Raw genomic sequence first — 25898 nt, forward strand, 5'->3', positions numbered from 1 at the left:
TAGCAACACAAATAGAAATGAAGTGATCCGCTAAAAGAATTGAACCAGTTCCCTCCACTCTTATGCTTAATTGTTTAAATACTGTTCAATATCTCTATATAAGAAACTCAAATAGCATGAAGCAGCTAAATGATTCTTACTAATGAAAGTTGAGCTACCCAAAAAATTTCAGGGAAGCTTAATTTTAGAACAAATGAAGCTGGCAGTGAACAATAGCTAGCTAAAACATTGAGTTAGTTCCTCTACCATTACTACTTCTAAAACCTGTACAAACTGAGTATGTAGACCGAATCTGAAACACAATTATTATAAACAGGACCAAAACAATATCATATCTGTGTAATAGTAACTATAAAGGCTCAGTTACGACTTCATAAGGATAAAGAACCAGAGCGAAGCTATTTGATCATCATGATTATTGTGATTCGCAAGAGAGCATAGGTGCTTATAAATGATATTAAAGACAATATCATACACTTCTAGCATTGAAAGATTTCAAAACATTAAACATCTAAAATCTAACACAACATTACTATTTGGATTTCAATATCTCTGCATTCCCTCATACAGATGTTTTATAGAGATTTAGTTTGAGAGTAATGGTATTCACAAAGTGGAGTGGTGTTGCAAAAAAAAGGCGATAAAGTATTTGTTTAAATCTGTGACCAAGGGAGTTGACAAGGCCACCATTGTAGTAGAAAAAAACAAAGGCTCTACTGAAGGAGATGGAGACAGCAACAAAAACATCGAAGACGTAGACGAAATAAGAAAGTATCAAGAATGCTGATATCTATCAGAATGTGAGGCGATGTGGCGCATCTTTGCCTTTGACATTCATTACAGCCAACCAGCCGTGCAACGCCTTTCCTTGCATTTACGGGACCAACAACCTGTTACATATAGTGCAGACCAAAGCCTTGACAGTGTAATCTCACGCCCTGGTATTGACAGAACAATGTTCACAGAGTGGATGAAGACGAACGAAACAGACCCTTTTGCACGTACATTAAGATATGCTTAATTTCCACTATGGTATGTGTGGAATACAACCCCAAAAACGTGGACAAGAAGAATGCAAGGTTACACCATCGGCAGGATTGTCAACATCCATCCAACAGTAGGCGAGTTGTACTACTTGAGATTGCTTCTAGGCGTGGTCATAGGACCAACAAGTTATGAAAACATTCTAACAGTCGATGGAATCGTGTACGAAAAATTCAAAGATGTGTGTTTGGCCAGGGGTATGCTTGATAGAAGCATTAGAGGAAACTCGTCAGTGGGGTTTCCCATGCCAGCTGCGTAGTCTCTTTGTGACACTCTTAATCTATAGTTATGTTAGTAGCCCATTGAAATTGTGGAACCATTGTTGGCGGTATATGGGAGATGATATTTAGCACACACAACGGCAAAAACTGAAACTCAATAAACTTCACCTCAGAGAGGAGCAGCTAAAGAACTAAACGTTGGTAGAGATTGAGAAAATCCTGCAGCAACACGACAAAACACTTGCAGATTTCCCGGATATGCCATTTCCAAACAAAGAGATGTTGAAAGAGCTTAATAATTCATATCTTATAGAAGAGCAAGGTTACGACGAGGACAGAAACAAACAGAGCATGATCGTTTATTTGGCAGTCTGAATCAGGAACAGAGAATGGTCTTCGATGGAGTGATGGACTCCCTAGAAAATGGAGATGGCAGATTCTTCTTCCTTAATGGACCAGGAGGTACTGGGAAGACGTACTTATACACAACATTAATAACAAATTTAAGAGCTATGAAAAAGGTGATATTGCTCGTTGCATCCTCAGGCATTGCAGCTTTGCTTCTCCCATGAGGCCGAACAGCCCACTCAAGATTCAAATACCAATAAACCTACACAAGCATTCTATGTGTGATATCAGAAAAGGATCAATGCTTGCTGAGCTGTTAAGGAAAACAGATTTGATCATTTGGGATGAGGCACCCATGACTCATCGTTTTGCATTTTAGGCGGTTGATAGAACAATGCGGGATCTTTTGGCAAAAAATGATCCCAAAGCAATTCATAAACTCTTTGGAGGCAAGACAGTATTACTTGGTGGCGATTTCCGTCAAATCCTACGCGTTATAACAGGAGGCACTCGGCAAGACACGGTCTTAGCAACAATAAACAGATCATATTTGTGGGATTCATGTAAGTTCTATAGCCTGACCCATAATGTGCGTCTAAAAGTCGATGAGATCAAATTTGCTCAGTGGATACTTCAAGTTGGGGATGGAAAAGCCCCAAAAAAAACCACATAGAAATAGCTACGACGAGGTGGGCGACATCAAAATAAATGGAGCACTTCTGCTACAAGACGACGACAAACGGATTGCACAATTAGCGGCTGATGTATATCCGGATTTCACGAATTCGTACCTAGACAGAGAATACATAACAAAGAGGGCGATTCTAACTCCAAAGAATGACACTGCTCACGAACTCAATATGTGCTCCAAGACAAAATCCCAGGCGACGCCAAAACATATTTGAGTTCGGACAGTTTTGAGATGGATGGGGATTCAAACGACTCAGATGAGCTGTTATACCCAACAGAATTTTTAAACTCACTCAAAATCTCAGGTATGCCAGATCATTGTTTGGAACTAAAAATAGGCTCTCCAGTTATGCTCATACGAAACTTTAATCAGAAAGAAGGACTTTGCAATGGAAAAAGGCTAATAGTGACACAATTGGGGACCAGAGTCATTGAAGCAGAGATCTTAACTGGTACAGCAGTTGGAAACAAAGTAGTCATCCCAAGGATAATATTGTCTCCACATGATGAGAAGTGGCCATTCAAATTAAAAAGACGCCAATTCCCTATGCAATGACTATTAATAAAAGTCAAGGGCAAAGTTTGGAACAAGTTGGCTTACATTTGCCTAAACCAGTTTTCAGTCATGGACAATTGTATGTGGCGCTATCACGAGTAACATCAGAAGCAGGATTGAAGGTCCTAAACATGGAGGAGGAGGCAACACATACAATTAAAAACATTGTATACAAAGAATTATTCAACAACACCAAGGTCAGAAGGTGACAGCAGGTATTCTCATGCATTGATCTCATCGTCCTCTATTCTTCTTTGAAACAAAAGAAGATAATATATCTTCAGACAATCTTCAGATGCTTACTTCTTCCAAAGCTTTGGCCAACTGTTATAATGAGAGCAGTATTTTAAAGAAAGCAAAAACGAAGGCTGAAGAGAGGATAGATAGCGAGAGTATCTGGTATGAACTTCTTCTCTTTACTTTTAGTTTAATGCAGACTCTATTAGTTTGTTTACATAGCTTTGACGGTCAGCGTAGGTGGGAGAGAAAACAGAAAACCTTTGTGGGACAAGATATGAAACGATATCAAGCAATGCAAGACATAGGTAAATGAAGATCATCAAATGCAGGGAATTAAACACACCAAAAAAGTATCCTTCACCTGGAGCACACCCAAAGTATCCTTATATTCAAATTATTTAAATATTCACACATCACTTTCATATTTATTTCCAATACCATATTGACAGTGCATATACCAGTATATTGTTTTCCTTGTGGGGGTACACTCCAACTAGATATGCCACTAAATGGAGGAGACGTTACTACATAATCGTCAGCCATTACTTGAACTACAACTTAAGAAAGATATCAGAATGCAGAGAAATCCAGCCTCAACTAAAGTGTCCTCCCAAGGTTTTATTATATGATTTCTCTAACTTCAAATTCATTAAGCAATAGATGTATCTCTATTCTGTAGGCAAGTCAATAATGTGTAAACCACATCGGAGGTATTTTCCAGAATATTATAGTAGATGTTGAGAGGTCAGTCTCTCCCCGGACGTAGCGGTAGCCACCGTGAACTGGGTTAACAAATGTCTTTGTTTTCCAAAAACACTAACCAATCAAAAAAAAAGGGGCCAAAATAGCCATATGACGAAAAACAGTCTAACATATAGGCCTAACATATATAGCATTAAAATTCAAAACCCACAATAAAAGCAATAAAAAAAAGTGAAATTCAAATTGTCGAAAAACATTATGGGAGGAAAAAAACAAACACTTTAAATAATTCCCCAAAAAAAAAAGAAAACTCAAATTTAGCATGTTTTTAAAAAGAAATGAAAATCTGAAATCACCAACAATTAATAGAAAATGTAAAATAAATAACCACAATTACATATATATATAATATACTAATATTAATATAACCCACGCAACGCATGGGATTTTACCTAGTATAAAATAAGATATAAGATAAGGTTTTACATTTGTACCACTTAATAAAATTGTATGATTATTATTGTGGTAGGTTTATCGTGCTAGACTCATTAGGAGATGGCTAGAGGGGAAAGTGGTCACGGATGTGTCAATGATGATTGTGGGAGAAGAAATCGATGAAGGGCTTCATTGTGTGCATTAATGCAAACGCGGATAAAACTGATCTGGTCTACCGACTAGAGAAGGATGTGGATGCGAAGATAGAGCAAACGTTAGATGTTATTTCATCGTGACTTTAACAAAGAGAAGAAAATGAGAGTTAGATACTTTCAGTTGCGGCAGGGCTTTCATTTCTCAGTTTATAATTCTGTCAGTGATGTTTCTATAGGTAATTTACACTTAGTTTTGATTCCCGGAAAAAAACTATGTGTCTATGGCGACGTTGGACCTGAATTCTTTTATTGTTTCGAGGCAGGGGCAAAAAAAAATTAATGATAATGAAGCATGTGAAATGTGATTACTTCTACGTGATCCGGCCTCCATAAGTAAAAAACATGGTTTTCCCCGAATAAGATGTTGAAAAAGCATTAGTTTAGAGCGTGACTAGATTAGCATAAGTTATAACCCAACAAACCATGAACGTATGAAATGCCTTAGAGAAGAACAACATCCCCATGGGCCATGTACCATTCTTCTTCGTCTAGTTAAGAGTCCTCCTCTACTTTACCATCTTCGGTATCCTCCTCTATTTTACCTTCTTCGGCGTCCTCCTCTACTTTACCTTCAAACTTCCTCTTCTTGCTCGTTTTCTTCAATGTTTTAGCATCAACCGAAGTCAGTAAATAAAAAATTATGCCATCTATTTCACATTTCGGGTCTAGTTGAAGGCAATTGTAGGTTCCAGATTCACCTAAATTCTAAAAATTAGAAATCTAAACTTACCTTTAATTGGTTCTGTTTTGGAGCACCAAACACTGTGTAGTCCAAAGCCTGCTTGACAAACAAGTGTACATCAAGTGGAAATCAGATGTATTTTCATTGAAGTGAGAACTTGAGGCAATTGTAGGTTCCAGATTCACCCAAAATTCTAAAAATTATAAATCTCAACTTGCCTGGTTAAGATTCACCACACCCATCACTTTCACCAAGTCCAGAGCCTGCTTGAGAACCAAAATGTACATCAGAGATAATTCCACCGAAGTGAGAAAAGGAGGGATACATATTTACAGAAGCAGAGAGGTCGCTTACATTATTTTTATGGTCGTCACTCTTGAGATGAATGCTGAGATCTTCGAAGTTTTGGCCAGCAAAAAAGCACATTGAGCAAGACCAGGGAGATTCACCCGTTTCACTGCACTTGTCCTGAAGAACAAGTCTGGTTATCTCCTGTTTACTATCCGTAGACCCTGAATCCATATCATCTGTTGAAAAACCCACATCGAGTTCAGAAAAAGCTCTGCTGGTTATTCAAAGCTGCGTGTGAGAGAGGGTAAGGAAAAACACACCTTCTAGTATGCTTGTCCAGAGCCACTCTTTATCAACCCCAAACAGAAAGCTTTTCCAGAGCCAGGCTGAAGCTGGATCGCGGTGGGGATATGCCAGAAAAATTGTGTATCCATCAAGTTCTATGGAATAAAGAGTACGAGCTAGACTTTCCAGTTCCTTAGGACCAGATATTAGCATTATATTAGCTGGAGGTGGGTTCCTCTCCATCCACATAAACAAATTTGTTTGTAGTTCTGTTTCAGTAAAGAAAACGCAATGTCAAATGGACACCGTAGTGTAAAAGAAAAAACGGTACTAAACTTATATAGAAAGAGATGAGAAGAAGATAAACCTTTCGAATATATAAGAGCGATTCCAGAGGAAGACAGCTCTGGCAAGACACCATCGTCAGGGGCATTAGGGTTGTGTGTTAGTCTGCCTATGGCTGTAATGGTGACAGGACCAGAGACTTCTGAATTCTTCAAAGCGGATACTATCCTGCGACCGACCTGACGGGGATCATAACCAGGGGGAATTGGACAGCTGCTGATGTTCCACCACACCAACGTTTTCACCTCCTCCTCCTCCTGCATCGCTATTTCTGGACCATCTCGTATTTAGTTACTGTACAACCTTTAAAAAAAATCAAATCATCACATTCAAAACAAAATCGCAGTTAGGTCTCTAATCTAGAACTTAAAACTTCTCCAATCAAACATCATGAGATAAGTATCCGGAGAGATTGAGACGGTTAATTGAAAATCACCTACCTCGTTTATCGTCGAATCGGAAACGTCTGGGAAAGAACGATGGAGCGGCGGAAGAGAGAGAGGAGCGACGGTTTCGGTCGAATCTTGTATGGTATATAATACAGTTCTAAATAATATAAATATTGACAGAGTTGGTTTATGTATGGGCGGGATATTCGTGGCCCATTAGTCACGGTTCTCACTACTAGCGGATCCCTTCGTAACGTAAATATTCCTCTAGAAGTCGGGAATTTTAAACACTGGTGGTAAGTCGATGCCACGGTCTTCATCTTGTGCAGCCAAGGCATGTCGAGAATAACATTGTATACAATCGACTTATCGACGATAGTAAAGTTGATGCAGTGCATTGTTCCACCCACATAAACCGGTAGCATGATCGTGCCTACCATTATAACCGTGTCACCGTCGAATCCGGTGAGAGGTTGAACATCGTTCTCGGACGTCCGCAGGTCGATCTCCATTTGGATAAGCACATCCTTGAAAATAACGTTTACCGAGCTTCCCGTATCGATTAAGATTTTGGTGACCATGCTTTCGCCGATCTCCATCTCGACCACTAGTGGGTCGTTGTGCGGCCCAATTTGACCTGCTGCGTCGGCCTTAGTGAACACGATCGGATCGGAGTTTGTTGTAGGTTACGTACTTTGAGCTAACCATTCACGTTTAACCTCCAATCCCCAGCAATAGGCTTTGATTGAACGAATAGAGTCTCGACAAGTCGCTAGACCGCCCATGATCATATTAATTCTTCGGCTCGGGGTTCTTCTTAAGGGTAGGCGCTGGGGGCGGGGGTAGGGTCTCAGTTCCGTTTTATGCCGCAAGGGCAGCAATGTCATACCGCTTACTAGGGTTTTCATTCTTAGGGTTAAAGAAGTTGTTGTCCTTGTGGGCTGCTATTTGTCGTCGCTCGAGATCGACGTCAATTTGGCCTTTTTTGTAGTTGTCGAGCAATATTTGTTGGAGGGTGCGACACTCTTATGTTGAATGCCCTGCTCGAATGTGGTACTCACAATATTTGTTGCCACCTTTACCCGATGGGTCCCGGATCCACTTGTTGTTCTAAGGCTTTGATGAAGATGCTTGGAGATTTTGATTACTAACTGCAAATGCTTGAACTTTCTTTCCTTTTTCCAACTTATCGGTGTACTCTTTGTCAAAGTGTTGATGGGGCTCGTGGTGCTCATCTTGTGCCTTCTCCTTTCCTTTGGCTGATTTAGAGGTTGGCAGTTCTGAACGGTTCGTTCTCGATGCCTTCTCTTCATCTAGCTCGATGTATCTGTTAGCACGGTGCAGTGCGTCATCCAGAGTCAGAGGCTCATGAATTATGATGTCCTCCCTAAATCTGGAGTCGTGAGCAAGAGCATTACGGAGAGCTGATATTGTTGTATCGTCAGCAATCGAGAGCTTCGAGACGATTCTTTTAAACTTCTCCATGAACTCTCGGAGCGATTCGTCGTTCTGCTGGAACATGTTCCAGAGATCAGCATTCGAGGCACCTCGAATCATAAACGTGGAGTGGTGGAGAAAGGCGGTGGTCAGCTCGTGATAGCTCCCTATTGACTTTGGGGGGAGCCGGGAGTTTGTTTTGTTTCATAGCAGAAGATCCTTTGCTAACATTCATTCAAAAGAGGATGCAATATTGAGATGCTTACTGTTTGAACCGGGAATTGCACAACACAAAGTAAATAAAGGTTTTGGGGAAAGAGTGAAGCTGGTTCTTTTATTAACGATAAAAATGTGAGGTCGTCACTAACACGAGTCAAGATTGAGCTCGTCAGTTCACAGGAGAACTAACAAGCTAATAATGACGAGCTCGAAAGTAGAAATGAATTACACAAAAGACAATAACAATTTTCGATGCAAAGTATTGCTCTCTGGGTATTATCCTGGGGTCTCGATGATGTTCCCAATAAATGTTGTTTCCTAATATAGTGGACTGTTGACCTAGGGTTTCCTAGGGTTTTCTTCGTGAATTCCTGAGATTGTCCTTTGCGGATTGTTAATGACTTGCTTCCAATTTTGTCGGCCCAAAATCACAATTAATGAGTCTTGTTGGGCCAAGCGGCATATTGGGAGCATCCCATGTCCAACACTTACTATAGGCAATGGAATGTATGACTAGTCAAATTAGCAACATAAATGGAACAAGTTATATGAGGATACCGAGATTGGTAGCTATACTAATTTTTTTTTTTTTTTTTTTTTGCGACTTGCGCTTTTTCTAATGGTAATAACGTTTCAGATTTGCGGAATTCCATGATCGGAGAATCGGAGTGCCATCCATGGTGAGAAGCTGGTAGACATCAGGGATGACGACCTTGGAAATCAGGTAAGGGCCTTCCCAGTGACCGCTGATATGTTACGGTTTTGACTCACTTTGACCCCGTTTATTTGATAGTTTTGTAGTTGTTTGAGTCCTTTTCAGGTTATAATAAGAGGCTAGGAAGCTAAAAGCAAGGATTGGAACTGCAGGAGCAATAGGAGCAGAAAGGAGTTGAATTTGAGCAGAAAAGCTGATTTTAGACCCAGGAGCACATGCTCCCGATTCCCGAGCACATGCTCCCAACGCTACGGTTTCATGACGACACGTGGCAACCATCTAGGCGCTGATTCCCTGCCTAATTCCCCTTATTTTAGGCGATCCTTTGTGAGAGAAAGAGGGAGGAGATCGATTTTTAATAGGGAGATTTGAATTTGGATTCTTTCCTTATTTTTCTCTACTTGTATGCTATTTAACCTAGGGTTTTTAGGAGAGAAAATATACTTTTTTCTTTTTGTTTTTGAGCGACGTTTTTGGTGAGAGGGAGAAGAGCGGCTACCTTGGGAAGCATTCTCTGAATCCTTTTTATTTTTATGTCATTGAATTTCTCATCTTTTGCTATGATTCATTTCTCTATGTCTGAGTAGTTTTCTTTGCTAGATTAGGGGTTTCAAAAGGGGTTTCATGGGTTAGCAACAGAACACAAATAGGGCTTTATATAATCGATTGTCTTCACTATTGTTAGACTTAATGCTTAGGTTGATTTGATCACCCAATCTATGATTCTAGGTTTATCTCTTCATCAAAAGTGTAATAGGTTGCTAGAAAAGACATTAGTGGGCAAATTATCCTAGACCTGTGAAAGTTGATGTGTAGGTGATTTGTGAACTTATCATTCCTGTTCTTTAATGCTTGTCTGCGATTCTGGGCTCAAACGACAGTTTAGGGTTTATGGACCGCCGAGCATGTGCTCCGGATGTCTGAGCATGTGCTCCGCGTTTCCGCACAGAATCGATCCGATAGAGTTATTGATACCACGACAGTGGATCAGTTTATATTTATGTTTGAGTTCTAGACTGGTACTTAATCTATGCCCTGAATAGTTGTTTAGTTGCTATCTCTGAAATTCCCGAGAATTACCCCTGATCTAGTGTTTTGCTTATTGCCTTTTTATACCGTTTTAATCGCGTTATTATTACCAAACAAACCCAACTTTGAATTGTCTTAGCTTGAAATTGAACCAATAGAACCATAGAGTGAAACTTGGTCTTCGTGGGATTCGACCCCTAAGTACTACTTCTTTGCTGTGCACTTGCAGTAGGAAAATAGGGTTTAAAACTCTGTGTATCAAGTTTTTGGCGCCGTTGCCGGGGACCAAATTTTTACCTTTGGTTTTCGGCGAAATTACTAGACTAAGACCTTACTGATTTTTCTTTCTGCTTCTTCTTTGCGTGTGTTTCAGGTGCATGTCAAGAAGATCTACAAGAAGAAACAACACCGAAGAACTAGTTGCTTTTTCAGCCGCAGAGCTCTCTTTGGCAGAAAGAACAAACCGCAAGAACATAAAGTTTTAATCCGTCAACATGGGTGACAACAGAAACAATGAGGATATGGCTGCCGAGTTACAGCAACTTCGACAACAGTTGGGGCAGTTGCTCCGTGCTCAACATGAAAGAGCCGCGCCGCCACAACCGTCCATTGGGGACAAGGACAACCCGCATGTGTTCTACACCAACCGAGCGGCGATTGTTCCTCCCACCATCCAGAGACAAGATTTTGAGATTAAGCCACAGATGATCTCTCTAGTGAAGCAGCACCTATTTCACGGTCTCCCAGCTGAGATTTCGATGGACCACATCGAGAATTTTGAGGAGATATATAGCACCACTGGTTCAAATGGGATACCGCCAGACAATCTGAAGTGCAAGCTCTTTCCCTTCTCTCTTGCGGATAGAGCTTCACGTTGGCTGAAGTCATTGCCACCTGGGTCTCGGACATCATGGGAACAGTGTAGATCTGCGTTTCTGGACCATTTCTACACCAAGGCTAAGACCGCTGCCCTGAGGAACAAGATTTCATCGTTCCAACAGCACACTGGAGAAGCCTTCTGCGAGGCTTGGGAGAGGTACAAAGAGTACCGTAGAGAGTGTCCGCACCATGGATTCAATGATGAACAGATTCTGGGCATTTTCTATGATGGAGTTAACTGGGACTACAGAAACGCTCTCAACTCGGCCAGCAATGGGGATTTTATGACAAAGTCTAAGGAAGGAGCATATCAGTTGATTGAGAACCTAGCTGCAAGCTCCAGTAACAAGGCTCCTGAGTATGACAGGTCTGTGAAGGTCAACAGTGTCGATACGCAAAAGATTGACGAGTTGACAGCCAAGGTGAACCTTCTTCTGAAGGGGAGCCAGAAAACTGTCCATTTTGTCGATGAGACCGGAGACATGCCGCTAGCTCAGGAGATTTGTGATGGAGAGGATGAATCGATGGAGGTTAATTATGTGAGTGGGCAAGGTTTTGTGCAGAACAGGGGTTTCAACCCGAACTATAGAAGCCATCCGAATTTGTCCTACAGAAGCACCAACGTGGAGAATCCTCAGGATCAGGTGTATCTGCAGCAAGGAGCTCAGAATCAGATGAGTTATCAGAAAACCTTCTCAAACAACTTCCAAGGCAAACAGTTTGTGCCCACTCAAAACCGTTTCCAAGGGGGGAACCAGCAGGCATATACAAGCGCTCAGCAAGCACTGCCTTTCACCAACCAGCAGTTGGGACCTTCATCTGCTAGCAGCTCTCAGGATGAGCTGAAAAACATGATGCAACAACTCTTGGTGAATCAACAAAAAGCTTCAGTGGAAATCAACGCTAAGGTCGATACCATGTACAATGACCTTAATGGGAAGTATGAGGCAGTAATGTCACATGTGAAGAAGCTTGATGTTCAGGTTGCACAGACTGCTGAAGCCGTGAAAAGAACTCTTGGGACTCTGCCCGGAAAAGGGGAAGCAAACCCGCGGAACGAGTATGTCAATGCGATTGAGCTAAGGGGAGGAAAGAAGTTACCCCCTAGAGAAGCACCATCCGCTAGGATTGACAAGAGCAAGGGTATTACTGAATAATACCTTCCTCAACATGCTGCTGAGACTCCACCGTTGAGTCAAAAAGAAGCCGAAGCATCTGGCGAGCATGTGCTCCCATCCAGCGAGCACGTGCTCCCGACTCCTGATCAGACCGTTCCAACTGAGGTACCTCCTGCACGCGTGTACACCCCTAGGGTTCCTTACCCTGTTCCTCCTAAGAAATCTCGCAAGGATTTGGAGGATGCAAAGTGCAAGGAGATGTTGAGAGAATTGACGGTAAAACTACCCCTAGCTGATGTTGTTCAGATGATACATGCTTTGAAGAGATATGTGAAAGGGTTAGTTTCTGGGAGAGTGTCAGAGGAAGAGAACGTGATGATGGTTTCAAGAGAGTGCAGTGCTGTGCTGCAAAACAAGGTGCTAAATAAGAGAGATGATCCAGGGCGATTTGTCTTATCCGTGAGAATCGGTAAAACTATTTTTGCAAACTCCCTCTGGGATCTAGGTTCCAGTGTGAACCTTATGCCATATTCAGTGGCTAAAAGGCTGGGATACACGAAGTTCAAGTCTACACGGATTTCGTTAGTATTCGCGGATAGATCCACCAAGCGCCCCATAGGAGTGTTGGAGGATTTACATGTCCAGATAGGGGACACGCTTATACCAGCAGACTTTGTGGTTCTGGAACTTGAAGAAGAACCACGTGACCCCCTGATCTTAGGTAGATCATTCTTATGCACGGCTGGTGCGATTATAGATGTGCAAGGGGGAGCGATCGATCTCCAGCTGGGGGATATGATTGCAAGGTTTGAGATGAATAAGCTGCTCAAGAAACCTATGATAGATGGTCAGACTTTTGTGGTTGATGATGGTTCAGAGGTTGCACATAAGGTTACCCATGAAGTTTTCACTCTCGACCCGTTGGAGGTTGCCTTGACAAAGGCAGAGGGTAAATATGGATTCTTGAATGAGGAAGCTGATGGTTTTATACGCATTTTGGATGCAAGTACACGGTTCCAGCAACTGGTAGCTTACGCCAGCCTAGACGATGAGAACCAATCAGAGCACATGCTCCGGTAAAGTCAGCAGACGGTCCTTGGAGCGAGTTAAGAGCTCCAAAGGTAGAGCTAAAACCACTTCCAGCCGGACTAAGGTACGCGTTCCTAGGTCCTAACTCTACATACCCCTCGATAGTGAACTCTGAACTAAACAATGTAGAGACCGCTTTGCTCTTTTGTGAACTTAGGAAGTATAGAAATGCTCTAGGGTATTCGCTAGATGACATCCCAGGAATCTCACCAGATCTTTGCATGCATAGGATACATCTAGAAGATGAATCAATGACTTCGTTAGAACATCAGAGGAGGTTGAACCCGAATCTAAAGGATGTTGTTAAGAAAGAGATAATGAAACTTCTAGATGCGGGTGTAATTTATGCTATTTCTGATAGTTCCTAGATTAGTCCAGTTCATGTAGTCCCTAAGAAAGGTGGAATTACAGTGGTTAAGAATGATAAGGATGAGTTGATTCCTACTAGGACAGTTACGGGACATCGCATGTGCATAGACTATAGAAAACTTAATGTTGCGACCCGTAAGGATCATTTTCCTTTGTCGTTTATTGATCAAATGCTTGAGAGATTGGCTAACCATCCTTACTAATGTTTCTTAGATGGCTATTCAGGTTTCTTTCAGATCCCAATCCACCCCGACGATCAAGAGAAGACCACATTCACATGTCCTTACGGCACCTTTGCTTACCGCAGAATGCCGTTTGGCTTGTGCAATGCACCAGCGACCTTCCAACGATGCATGATGTCCATTTTCACTGACCTGATTGAGGATATAATGGAAGTTTTCATGGACGATTTCTCCGTCTATGGGAGCTCCTTTTCCGTTTGTTTGTCTAATTTGTGCAGGGTGTTGCAGCGGTGTGAAGACAAACATCTGGTGCTGAATTGGGAGAAATGTCACTTCATGGTCAGAGATGGGATAGTGCTGGGACACAAGATTTCTGAAAAGGGGATTGAGGTTGACAAAGCCAAGGTTGAGGTGATGATGAGTTTACAACCGCCTAATTCGGTAAAAGGGATCCGCAGTTTCCTTGGCCACGCTGGTTTCTACAGACGGTTCATTAAGGATTTCTCCAAGATAGCAAGACCACTAACCCAGCTGTTGTGTAAGGAAGTGAAGTTTGATTTTGATTCTGCTTGCTTTGACGCCTTTCACACGATCAAGGGAGCCTTGGTTAGCGCTCCGATTGTACAACCGCCTTATTGGGACCTTCCCTTTGAGGTCATGACTGATGCGAGTGATTATGCCGTGGGAGCGGTTCCGGGACAGAGAAAAGACAAGAAGCTGCACGTGATATACTATGCCAGCCGCACCTTGGATGAGGCTCAGTGCAAGTACGCTACAACCGAGAAAGAACTTTTAGCGGTTGTGTTTGCTTTTGAGAAGTTTCGATCATACCTTGTTGGTTCCAAAGTGGTTGTTCACACTGATCATGCAGCATTGAGGTATCTACTGACCAAGAAGGATGCAAAACCAAGGCTACTCCGTTGGATTTTGTTGCTTCAAGAGTTTGACTTGGAGATTAAAGACAAGAAGGGTATTGAGAACGGAGTTGCAGATCACTTATCAAGAATGAGGATAGAAGAAGAGCTACCCTTGGATGATAGCCTTCCTGAAGAACATGTTTACTCGATCGGCATCTTTGATCCCGCCGAGCACATGCTCCGCCTGGGAGCACATGCTCCGAAAACCCCGTGCAAGGCAATCGATACCAACAAACAGCCGAGTTTTCCCTGGTTTGGAGAGTATGCAAACTACCTAGCAGCAGAGAAAGAACCTACTGAGTTTGTGGGGAACAAGAAGAAGAAGTTCCTAAAAGACATAAGGCGGTATTTTTGGGATGAGCCTTACCTCTATAGGCATTGCTCGGATGGTGTTTTCAGGAAGTGTGTGACTGAGGAGGAGGTTCCTGGAGTCTTGTTTCATTGCCATAGCTCAGCCTATGCTGGACACTTTGCTACTTTCAAAACCGTGTCCAAAGCTCTTCAAGCGGGTTATTGGTGGCCTACCATGTTCAGAGATGCGCAGCGGTTCGTGTCTACTTGCGACACATGTCAGAGACAAGGGAACATCAGCAGGAGGAATGAAATGCCTCAGAATTTCATCTTGGAGGTTGAGGTATTTGATGTTTGGGGAATTGACTTCATGGGACCTTTCCCGAACTCATTCGGCAATGAGTACATATTGGTGGCTGTCGATTACGTGTCCAAGTGGGTAGAAGCTTTGGCCAGCTCCAATAATGATGCAAAGACCGTGCTCAAGATGTTCAAGTTGGTTATTCTCCCACGGTTTGGTGTCCCACGGGTAGTCATTAGCGATGGTGGATCGCATTTCATTAACAAGGTATTTGAGAGTCTTCTCAAGAAGAATGGAGTGAGGCACAAGGTCGCCACCCCCTACCACCCACAAACAAGCGGCCAAGTTAAGATATCTAACCGGGAGATCAAGAGCATTTTGCAAAAAATAGTGAACACAACAAGGAAGGATTGGTCTCTGAAGCTAGATGAGGCTCTATGGGCTTATAGAACCGCCTACAAAACACCCTTGGGGACTACACCGTTTCACTTGGTGTATGGTAAGGCGTGTCACCTTCCTGTTGAGCTAGAGTACAAAGCTGCTTGGGCAGTGAAAATGCTGAAGTTTGACACTAAGAGCGCCCATGAAAGGAGGAAGATGCAACTGCATGAGCTAGAGGAGATTAGGCACCTCGCCTATGAAAACTCAAAACTCTACAAGGAGCGTACCAAGGCCTACCATGACAAGCGGATCCTCACTAGGACCTTTGCTCCTAATGATCAAGTCTTGTTGTTCAACTCTAGGCTGAAACTGTTTCCCGGAAAGCTAAGATCACGATGGTCCGGACCCTTCACCATCAAGGAGATTAGACCATATGGGGCTGTTGTGTTGCTGGACACAAAAGGAGGAGAATTTGTGGTGAATGGACAGAGGCTGAAGCCATATCTTGCCGCCTCTGAGCACTCAAGGGGTGAAACCTTCGCCCTAGGCGACCCTCCTATTGCCTAAGGAGCTTTCGAGTCAAGCTAATGACTTAAAACAAGCGTTGGGTGGGAGGCAACCCACCAGGTATATATTGCTGAGTTTTTTTTTTTCTTTTTAGGATTTGTTTCTTCTCTTTTCGGTTTCAGGAATGTTGGAAGAAGATGCGGAGCACATGCTCGCAGGTTGCGAGCAACCCGATGCACATGCTCTGTTTCCTGGAGCACCTGCTCCATCTGATGTGCGGTGCAACATGGCTATGCACTTCGCTGAGATGATCTGTGCTGCTAAGCACAAGACTTCTGGCCGTACAGAGAGGATTGGCAGCCTTCTCACTCATCTCTTTGAGCACATGCGGATCGATCTGACGAGGTATTCTCGTGTAGAGCAGAGGGAGCGCATTGACATACAGCATCTGGTCCACTCCCGAGTCATCCAGTTAGCCAACCCCTTCTACACATACCGGTACGGTGGCCCTGACGGTAATCAGGGGAGCATTCGCCTCCCATCTCCTGAGCTTACGCAGCTAGCCACGGTGGATGATCTGCGTTTCTCCCGCGCCCCACTGCTTCTGGGAGATGTTCCGCCTCCACCTACCCAGTTTGATCCACCACCAGCGAACTTTGCTAGCTCATCCCACCACCGCGAGGACAGCGTTCCACAATTCACATCATCCGGTCCTCAGGGTGAGTTTGATCTCCCACCGATCTCTGATGAGCCCGATACCGCTGAGTACAGGAGATGGATGGTCGAGTCGCAGCAGAAGAACAAAAGCTTGATGCGGAGGATCCTGACGACACTATCTCGCGGTTGCTGCCACCACACCACCACCGCCGCCGATCCAAGCCCACCGGTGAGACCACCACGTCGGAGGCGCCGCCTTGCCCGTTCGGAGAGCGAGAGCCCAGACGATTCCGACGCCTGATCGCGGTTACACACACCATCATTGTCCTATCTGCCTTATTTTCTTTTCATTTTTGTTGTTATCTTTATTTTTCTTCTTGTCTAGGTCTCTCTTTGGCTTATTTTCACACCGGAGACGGTGTGAAGTAAGTCCGGGGGAGGGTCACCTATGACATTTGTTGAGTCAGTTTGTCATGTGAGTCGCACCAAAACTTGTGGGAATTAGGACCGAAATCTGTGATGTTTTTAACCATTTGTGAGTTTGACCGTTTTTCCTAGTGACCATTGTTGCAGAACTAAGAGTACAGAGACGAGCTAATACCTCTTCACATTCGGACCCTTCTCCTGGCCAGAAAAGCTTCATCCCATTAAGGTTTCACCGGAAAGACTTAGACTCTACTTTATTGGAACCTAACCGGATTTAAATTCTTCTCGTTTTGGGCATTAGGATAGGGAACGTGTCACATATTCAGGACTTCTTATTCATTTTGCCAATCTTGCTGATTTTGAATAGCTAGCTCATTTTAAGTTAGTACCCACCCCGAGCCTAACCTCCTTTCAAACCACTTGCACTTGTATTTTTGTTTTTTCATTCTGTGCAGCTATGTGCAAAACGGTTGGGGAGAGCAGGACTGACACAATCTCTAACTCGCTCTTGCTGGAGAACCAAAGAGGAAAAAGCCGGACGGACAGAGCACGTGCTCCAACCCAGCGAGCACCTGCTCCGAAATTATATACATCCGAGTCCGCGAGTTGTTTTGAGCAGAGAGAGAGCCTAGGATACGGTCCGCATGCTCCAGGGACAATATCAGAAGAAGATCCCCCATCATCCTTCAAATTTCTCATCAAAAAAAAAAAAAAAAAAAAAAAAAAAAAAAACGTTTAAGGATGATGGAAAGGGACCAGAGCTAGTGTTACACACCCCCGAGCATGCGTTGTACCCTGAGGAGAAAAAAGAGGCTGAGTTTGAGAAGATAAGAAGAGGAGAGTGATTAGAGGTTGTGGACATCAATGAGTCCACTCTCCCTTACCATTTTGTGCGATATCCTGCATCTCTTTCGAAGTAATGGTAACTCCTAAACGCTCTATAGCTCCACCATTAAAACAGCCTTTTATCTACCAAGCCTCGATTTCACTAGCTTAATGCCCTTAATGAGAAGCTCACGCCAATTTTAATTGAATGTAAAGAGTCTCTGTCCGGAAAGTGATCTTTTTCTGGGTTTGATTGCCAATTATGGTTCTGGTTTTGGAGATGTTTGCTGGAGAAGTTTGTGGTATAGCTTGTTCTAACACATGTGGTCTGCAGGTCATGGTCTACTCACGGTTTCTGAGATTTTTGCGAGTTCCCACCTTGGCTCTCTTGGCGCTTGGTTTGAGTTTGTTTGAGGACAAACAAAGATCTAAGTCCGGGGGAGTTGATATGTTACGGTTTTGACTCACTTTGACCCCGTTTATTTGATAGTTTTGTAGTTGTTTGAGTCCTTTTCAGGTTATAATAAGAGGCTAGGAAGCTAAAAGCAAGGATTGGAACAGCAGGAGCAATCAGAGCAGAAAGGAGTTGAATTGGAGTAGAAAAGCTGATTTTAGACCTGGGAGCACATGCTCCCGATTCCCGAGCACATGCTCCCAACTCTACGGTTTTATGACGACACGTGGCAAGCATCTAGGTGCCGATTCCCTGCCTAATTCCCCTTATTTTAGGCGATCCTTTGTGAGAGAAAGAAGGAGGAGATCGATTTTTAATAGGGAGATTTGAATTTGGATTCTTTCCTTATTTTTCTCTACTTGTATGCTATTTAACCTAGGGTTTTTAGGAGAGAAAATATACTTTTTTCTTTTTGTTTTTGAGCGTCGTTTTTGGTGAGAGGGAGAAGAGCGGCTACCTTGGGAAGCATTCTCTGAACCCTTTTTATTTTTATGTCATTGAATTTCTCATCTTTTGCTATGATTCATTTCTCTATGTCTGAGTAGTTTTCTTTGCTAGATTAGGGGTTTCAAAAGGGGTTTCATGGGTTAGCAACAGAACACAAATAGGGCTTTATATAATCGATTGTCTTCACTATTGTTAGACTTAATGCTTAGGTTGATTTGATCATCCAATCTATGATTCTAAGTTTATCTATTCATCAAAAGTGTAATAGGTTGCTAGAAAAGACATTAGTGGGCAAATTATCCTAGACCTGCGAAAGTTGATGTGTAGGTGATTTGTGAACTTATCATTCCTGTTCTTTAATGCTTGTCTGCGATTCTGGGCTCAAACGACAGTTTAGGGTTTATGGACCGCCGAGCATGTGCTCCGGATGTCTGAGCATGTGCTCCGCGTTTCCGCACAGAATCGATCCGATAGAGTTATTGATACCACGACAGTAGATCAGTTTATATTTATGTTTGAGTTCTAGACTGGTACTTAATCTATGCCTTGAATAGTTGTTTAGTTGCTATCTCTGAAATTCCCGAGAATTACCCCTGATCTAGTGTTTTGCTTATTGCCTTTTTATACCGTTTTAATCGCGTTACTGTTACCAAACAAACCCAAATTTGAATTGTCTTAGCTTGAAATTGAACCAATAGAACCATAGAGTGAAACTTGGTCTTTGTAGGATTCGACCCCTAAGTACTACTTCTTTGCTGTGTACTTGCAGTAGGAAAATAGGGTTTAAAACTCTGTGTATCAACCGCCCATCTTGCCCGCGTTGAGCTTGACGGTGTTCTCGAAAACATTTCAGAGGACGAGATCACCTTCATCAAAGTAGTGTGGCTTGACTTTCTTGTTGTAAAACTTAGCAGCTTGCTGTTGATAGTTCTAGATCCGGATAAGTGCTTTGCCGCGCTCCTCTTCGAGAGTGTCAAGAGTATCGAGCATCATTTCGGTATTTAGAGCAGGATCGTGAACGAGCATGGAGCGTCTCAACGTCGGCACACCAATTTCTTCTGGTGCAAGGGCTTCCATTCCGTATGCAAGGGAGAACGGGGTCCGTCCTATTGATCGACAAGGAGAGGTACGGTGCGACCATAGCACGCCATCGAGCTCGTCGGCCCAAAGGCCTTTCTTGTCTTCGAGTCGTTTCTTAAGTTCGTCGATGATAGTCTTATTGGTCGCTTCAGCTTGATTGTTACCTTGCGGGTAGCGGGGTGTGGATTTGCTCAGGCGAATTCTCCACTTTGTACAGAAACCTTCGAATTGCAGCGAGGTAAACTGCGTGCCGTTGTCGTTGACAATCTCGTATAGGAGTCCGTGCCTACAGATGATGTTTTTCCAGAAAAAATTTTGGACTAGCTCCATTCCGATTTTTGCAAATGCTTCAGCTTAGACCCACTTGGTGAAATAATATTTCATGATGAGGATGTATTTCTTTTGACGAGATGCGGGGAGTGGTCCGACGATGTCCATTGCTCACCTCATAAAGGGGTATGGCGGCGTAGTCGTCCTCAGTAGTTCGGTCGGTGCATGAATAATAGGAGCATGACGCTGACATTTTTCGCATTTTGCAACAAAAAATTTTGCAATCATCATTCATTGTTGGCCAACCATTATTACGTGTGCGCATCGCGAGTGCGCGAGCTCCTGAATGATTGCCACCGGCGCCGTCATGCACATCTCACATTACATTATCGACCTTGGTGGGATCGACGCAAGCCAGAAGTGCACAAGATGCATTCCAGCGGAAAACTTTGCCGTGGTAGATTGTATAATGCGCGCAACGAGTTTGCAGGCGCCAGGCTTCCCATTTGTATGATGGGGCGATGCCATCAGCGATGTAGCCGCGGATTTCTTCCTGCCAGTCGTATGGCTGCTCTTCGGGTTCAGAATTGGTTTGTCCCTACGTTGACGACGCTTGTCCTTGATTGACAACGCTTGTCCTTGTCCGGTGGATTCTTGTTCGACGGATCCGTGTTCGGCAGATTCTTCCTTGGTGGAATCTTGTTTGGTAGGTTCTTGATTGGCGGATCCTTGTTTGGTGGGTTCTTGTTCGGTGGGTCCTTGTTCGGCTGAGCACTCACCAGAGGTTGGTAATGTACTCCCCGATGGTTGAACGACGAGCAGTGTGAGCACGGAGTGCCGTCACATGTTCTTTGCTTTTTCAAGGCTTGAACATTAGGATCGGCGTCCACAGGGAGACTAATGCTTGGTTGACCGATGTTTTCGACCGGGATAACTCGACGAAGGTCGGGATCGGAAGTTGATGCGAGGACGGCTAGCGCGTCGGCCGGTGCGTTGTCACTATGAGGGATTTTGATCAGTTCAAACGATTCGAAAGAGGTGGATAGGTCCTAGACTACTTTGAGGTAGGCATCCATTCGGTCATTCTTTGTTTCATAATCACCACTTAATTAGTGGGTTACCAGCTGCGAGTCACAGAAGACTTGTAATTTTTTTACGCCAATCCCACCTGCTAGCCGCATTCCTGCGATCAGTGCTTCGAACTCGGCCTCGTTGTTTGAGGCTGGAAAAGCGAGCCTGAATGATTGCTCGAGTACTTCACATGTGGGTGAAACGAGGTGTATGTCGATCCCAGAGCCGTGTCAAAAGGATGCACCATCGACATGCAACATCCATTTTTCTTCTCTCGGGGCGCCTGAGTCTAGTTCAGGGGAGAGCTCGACCAAGAAGTTGGCAATTACTTGTGATTTCGCAAAAGTGCGATTCTTGTATTCAATACTTCCTAGCTGAGATGGTCTGTGCAGGATGGTTCGCAGGGGTTGTATTCAATTCTTCCAAGTCTTCCTAGCTTTAATACTTCGTAGTCTCGTATTCAATTTTTGTGATTTCGCACAAGTGTGATTCTTGTATTCAATACTCTAGTTCAGCCGATTGACTTGGGCTGTGCAGGATGGTTCGCAGGGGTTGATTGGTCAATACTTCAATAGTGTGAGATTGAAAATATGGTCGAAGCTTCCTAGCTGAGATGACTATAAAATGGGCGAGCTTCTCCAATGTGGGATAGCGGAGCTCAGCTCCATCGAGACTTTTGCTTACCTAGAAAATTGGGTGATGTTCTCCCCTGTCCTCTTTGATTAGTACGCCACTAACTGCCGAGCTTAAGATGGCAATGTACAAATAAAACGTTTTGCCCTGATCGGGCTTTGCTAGGACGGGGGGAGTAGCTAGATAGTTCTTAAGCTCCTGGAAGGCGGACTCACACTTATCATCCCTCTCGAACTTCTTGTTACTGCGAAGCAACTGGTAAAACAGTAGACATTTATTAGTAGAACGTGAAATAAATCGATTGAGAGCGGCAATTCACCCAGTAAGTCGTTGAACTTTGCGAGTGTTTCGTGGAGATGAAAGGTTGGTGAGCACCGAAATTTGCTTCAGATTAGCTTTGATACCCCTCTTGGTGACGAGGTATCCAAATAATTCTCCAGAAGTCACACCGAACGAGCACTTGGCTGGATTCAGCTTCATATATTACCGATTAAGGACTTCAAAACATTGTGTGAGATGCAGGACCTGATCAGCGGCACGGGTCAACATGACCAGCATATCATCGATATAAACAAGCGGTTAAGAAGGCGCTGATAGGTCGCACCACCGTTTTTCAAGCCAAAAGGCATAACCTTGTAACAATAAGTTCCTTGATCGGTGATGAAAGCTGTTTTCCCCTGATCGTTCTTGTGCATCATAATTTGGTTGTACCCTGAGTACGCATCCATGAACGATAGGAGCTCGTTCCCCGCGGTTGCCTCCACTAATTGTTCTATTCTTGGTAGAGGGAAGCTGTACTTCGGGCACGATTTGTTCAGATCAGTAAAATCGACGCACACCCACCACTTGTCGTTCGTTTTTTTTACTACTACTAGATTGCTTAACTAGTCGGGGTACTTGACCTCTCTAATGGATCCAACAGCGAGCAACTTTTTGACTTCCTCGTTGATGGCGGCGGTGCACTCTGGTCCGACCTTTCGTCGCTTTTATTTAATTGGCTTGAAAGGTTGGTCCACATTGAGCTCGTGGCAGGTTATTCTAGGGTCCATCCCAGTCATATTGCTCATATTCCATGCAAAGGTTGTGGCATTCTGGCATAGGAACTTCACGAGCTCATCCTTGATGACCTACGACAGGTGGTCCGCGCGTTGCGTTGCTGTCGTTCAATAATGAAGCAGGTTCCTCTAGAGGGCGGGAACTTTAAACATTGGTGGTAGGTCGATGCCACGGCCTTCATCTTGGCAGCCAGGGTGTGCCGAGGATAACATTGTATACAATCGGCTTCTCGACGATAGCAAAGTTGATTCAGTGCATCGTTCTACCCACATAGACCGGTAGCATGATCGTGCCTACCGTCATAACCGTGTCAGCGTCGAATCCGGTGAGAGGTTTAACATCGTTCTCGGCCGTCCGCAGGTCGATCTCCATTTGGATAATCACATCCTTCAAAATAACGTTTACCAAGCTTTCCGTATCGATCAAGATTTTGGTGACCATGCTTTTGCCGATCTCCATCTCGACCACTAGTGGGTCGTTGTGCAGCCCAGTTTGACCCGCTACGTCGGCTTCAGTGAACACAATCGGATCGGAGTTTGTTCTAGGTTGCGTACTTTAAGCTGACCATTCACGTTTAAACTCCAATCCCCAACAATAGGCTTTAATTGAACGAATAGAGTCTCGACAAGTCGTCAGACCACCCATGATCATATTAATTCTTCGGTGCGAGGCTGGGGCATTCGCATCTTCGACCGGCTCGGGGTTCCTCTTAAGGGTCAGCGACGGGGGCGGGGGCAGGGTCTCAGTTCCGTTTTATGCCGCAGGGGCAGCAGTGTCATACCGCTTACTTGGGTTTTCATTCTCAGGGTTAAAGAAGTGGTTGTCCTTGTGGGCTGCTATTTGTCGTCGCTCGAGATTGACGTGAATTTGGCCTTCTTTGTATTTGTCGAGCAATATTTGTTGGATGGTGTGGCACTCTTCTGTTGAATGCCCTTATCGATTGTGGTACTCACAATATTTGAACTTTCTTTCCTTTTTCCACCTTATCGGCGTACTCTTTGTCAAAGTGTTGACGAGTCTTGTGGTGCTCATCTTGTGCCTTCTCCTTTCCTTTGGTTGATTTGGAGGTTGGCGGTTCTGAACAGTTCGTTCTTGATGCTTTCTCTTCGTCTAGCTCGATGTATCTGTTAGCACAGTGTAGTGCGTCATCCAGAGTCAGAGGCTCATGGATTATGATGTCCTCCCTAAATCGGGAGCCGTGAGCAAGAGCATTACGGAGAGCTGATATTGCTGTATCGTCAGCATTCGAGAGCTTTGAGACGATTATTTTAAACCTCTCCATGAACTCTCGGAGCGATTCGTCGTTCTGCTGGATTTAGGTTCCAGAGATCAGCATTCGAGGCACCTCGAATCATAAACGTGGAGTGGTGTTGGAGAAAGGCGGTGATCAGCTTGTGATAGCTCCCTATTGAGTTCGGCGGGAGCCGGGAGAACCAACCTAAAGCTTGATGGGCTAAATTCTCAACGAATAACTGGCAGCAGCCAGCATTGTAGTCTTCTTCGCTGAAATGAGCTCGACTAATTGCAAAACTCATTAAAGTGAAAAACGGTTTTGGATCATCCAGTCCATTATACGGGGTAAACTTGAATTTGTTCATGTAACAGATGCGAATGCGGGAGATCCTTGCTGTAAACGGTGAGCGCTGGACTTCCTCGAGCACTCGATCAAGATTGGGAGCAGAGCTCGTTGCCCAGTGGACTCTTGAGGGGCGTTCATGGACCATCATCTCTAGGCGTCGTAAGGTTTCGTCCTTGAGATCTCCCTCAGACTGTCGGATCGGCAGTGTTGGAGTCGGCGGACTTCCGCTCCGCTGGCCTTGGTCGTCCTGCTGCTCATCAGTTGGCTCCTCTCTACTACATTGATCGACGGATCCTACGATTATAGACGCTGGGCAGCGTTTGTGGTTGTCGTATCGGTCTTCCACAGATAGCTGCGGTGGGGGGGGAGGATTCTCATTTTGATCGGCGAGGTTGACCATCAAGCCGATCGAGAATGACATGCATCAAGTCATCGAGCCCTCTCCTTTGTACGGGCAAGCCATTGGGGAGAGCAGCGCTGGGGAGAGCGGCGCTGGGGAGAGCGGCGCTGGGGAGAGCGGCGGTGTTGGTGAGAGCGATGTTGAGGAGAGCGGCGGCGTGACCAGCTGGTCTGCGGCAGGTCTGGCTTCAGCGTGTACAGCTACGAGAGGCTCAGAAGGCGCGTCGGGCGCTGGCGGAGAGATTGTGCTCGGCAGGGAGCCTTCGATTGAGATCCTCGAGGGGGGTAGAGGCGGGACAGTTTGTGTTCTCGTCCGCCCCTATTGCTGCTCCGTTGGTTGCTCCGTTGCTTCGTTGAGATATTCGCTAGGGTTCGTCATGAGTCTTGAATCTTCGTCGAAATGCGGACCGTCGGTCATGATTCGTCAAAAAGAAGCGCTCTACTCTTGCCCCACGGTGGGCGCTAATTGTTTGTACCGGGGATTGCACAACACTAAGTAAATAAAGGTTTTGGGGAAAGAGTGAAGCTGGTTCTTTTATTAACGATAAAAACGTGAGGTCGTCACTAACACGATTCAAGATTGAGCTCGTCAGTTAAGAGGATAACTAACAAGCTAATAATGACGAGCTCGAAAGTAGAAATGAATTACACAAAAGACAATAAAAGTTTTCAATGCAAAGTATTGCTCTCTGGGTATTGTTCGGGTGTCAGGATGATGTTCCCAATAAATGTTGTTTCCTTATATAGCGGATTGTTTCCCTAGGGTTCCCTAGGGTTTTCGTCGTGAATTCTCAAGATTGCCCTTTGCGGATTGTTAATGACTTACTTCCAATTTTCTCGGGCAGAAATCACAATTAATGAGTTTTGTTGGGCCGAGCGGCATATTCGGCGCAACTCATGTCCAACACTTACTATAGGCAATGGAATGTATGACTAGTCAAATTAGCAACATAAATGGAACAAGTTATAGAAGGATACCGAGATTGATACCTATACTCGTATTTTTTTTTACAAAAGTCTATACAAGCAACAAGTGTCAAGTCTTTGTCACAGATTTTGCAGATTTCCAAGTTATGGTCTCTCCTACAATAAATGATGACCTAACACGAGATTTAGATGCAGGT

The 25898-nt window shown here is 44.1% G+C and overlaps 1 protein-coding gene and 1 non-coding gene across 2 annotated transcripts; both read right to left on the minus strand.

Moving 5' to 3' along the window:
- Positions 1-4731: 4731 nt before the first annotated feature.
- Positions 4732-6626, minus strand: LOC104719010 (uncharacterized). Its single transcript, XM_087468360.1, has 7 exons — positions 6495-6626; positions 6077-6357; positions 5745-5978; positions 5488-5660; positions 5352-5396; positions 5182-5229; positions 4732-5048 (listed from the first exon to the last, which is right to left on the minus strand). Exons 2-7 carry the CDS (start codon positions 6315-6317, stop codon positions 4944-4946), a joined length of 846 nt encoding a protein of 281 aa, XP_087324486.1. The 5' UTR covers positions 6318-6357; positions 6495-6626; the 3' UTR covers positions 4732-4943.
- A 4185-nt stretch (positions 6627-10811) lies between these two features.
- On the minus strand, positions 10812-10918 carry LOC147936117 (small nucleolar RNA R71). The gene has a single exon (XR_015569777.1). It is a non-coding gene; the product is annotated as a small nucleolar RNA R71 (small nucleolar RNA).
- Positions 10919-25898: the final 14980 nt, after the last annotated feature.

Source organism: Camelina sativa, chromosome 10, assembly GCF_030686135.1.
Source record: "Camelina sativa cultivar CO46 ecotype springtype chromosome 10, ASM3068613v1".
NCBI lineage: Eukaryota > Viridiplantae > Streptophyta > Magnoliopsida > Brassicales > Brassicaceae > Camelina > Camelina sativa.

Bases quoted from the DNA above. Each gene is read 5' to 3' on its own strand.
- LOC104719010 (XM_087468360.1), bottom strand. From the start codon at position 6,317: ATGCAGGAGGAGGAGGAGGTGAAAACGTTGGTGTGGTGGAACATCAGC. The intron at 5,661-5,744 runs GTGTGTTTTTCC...GTTTTTCAACAG, and splicing joins CTGGACAAGCATACTAGAAG to ATGATATGGATTCAGGGTCT. The intron at 5,397-5,487 runs GTAAGCGACCTC...GTTCTCAAGCAG, and splicing joins GTGACGACCATAAAAATAAT to GCTCTGGACTTGGTGAAAGT.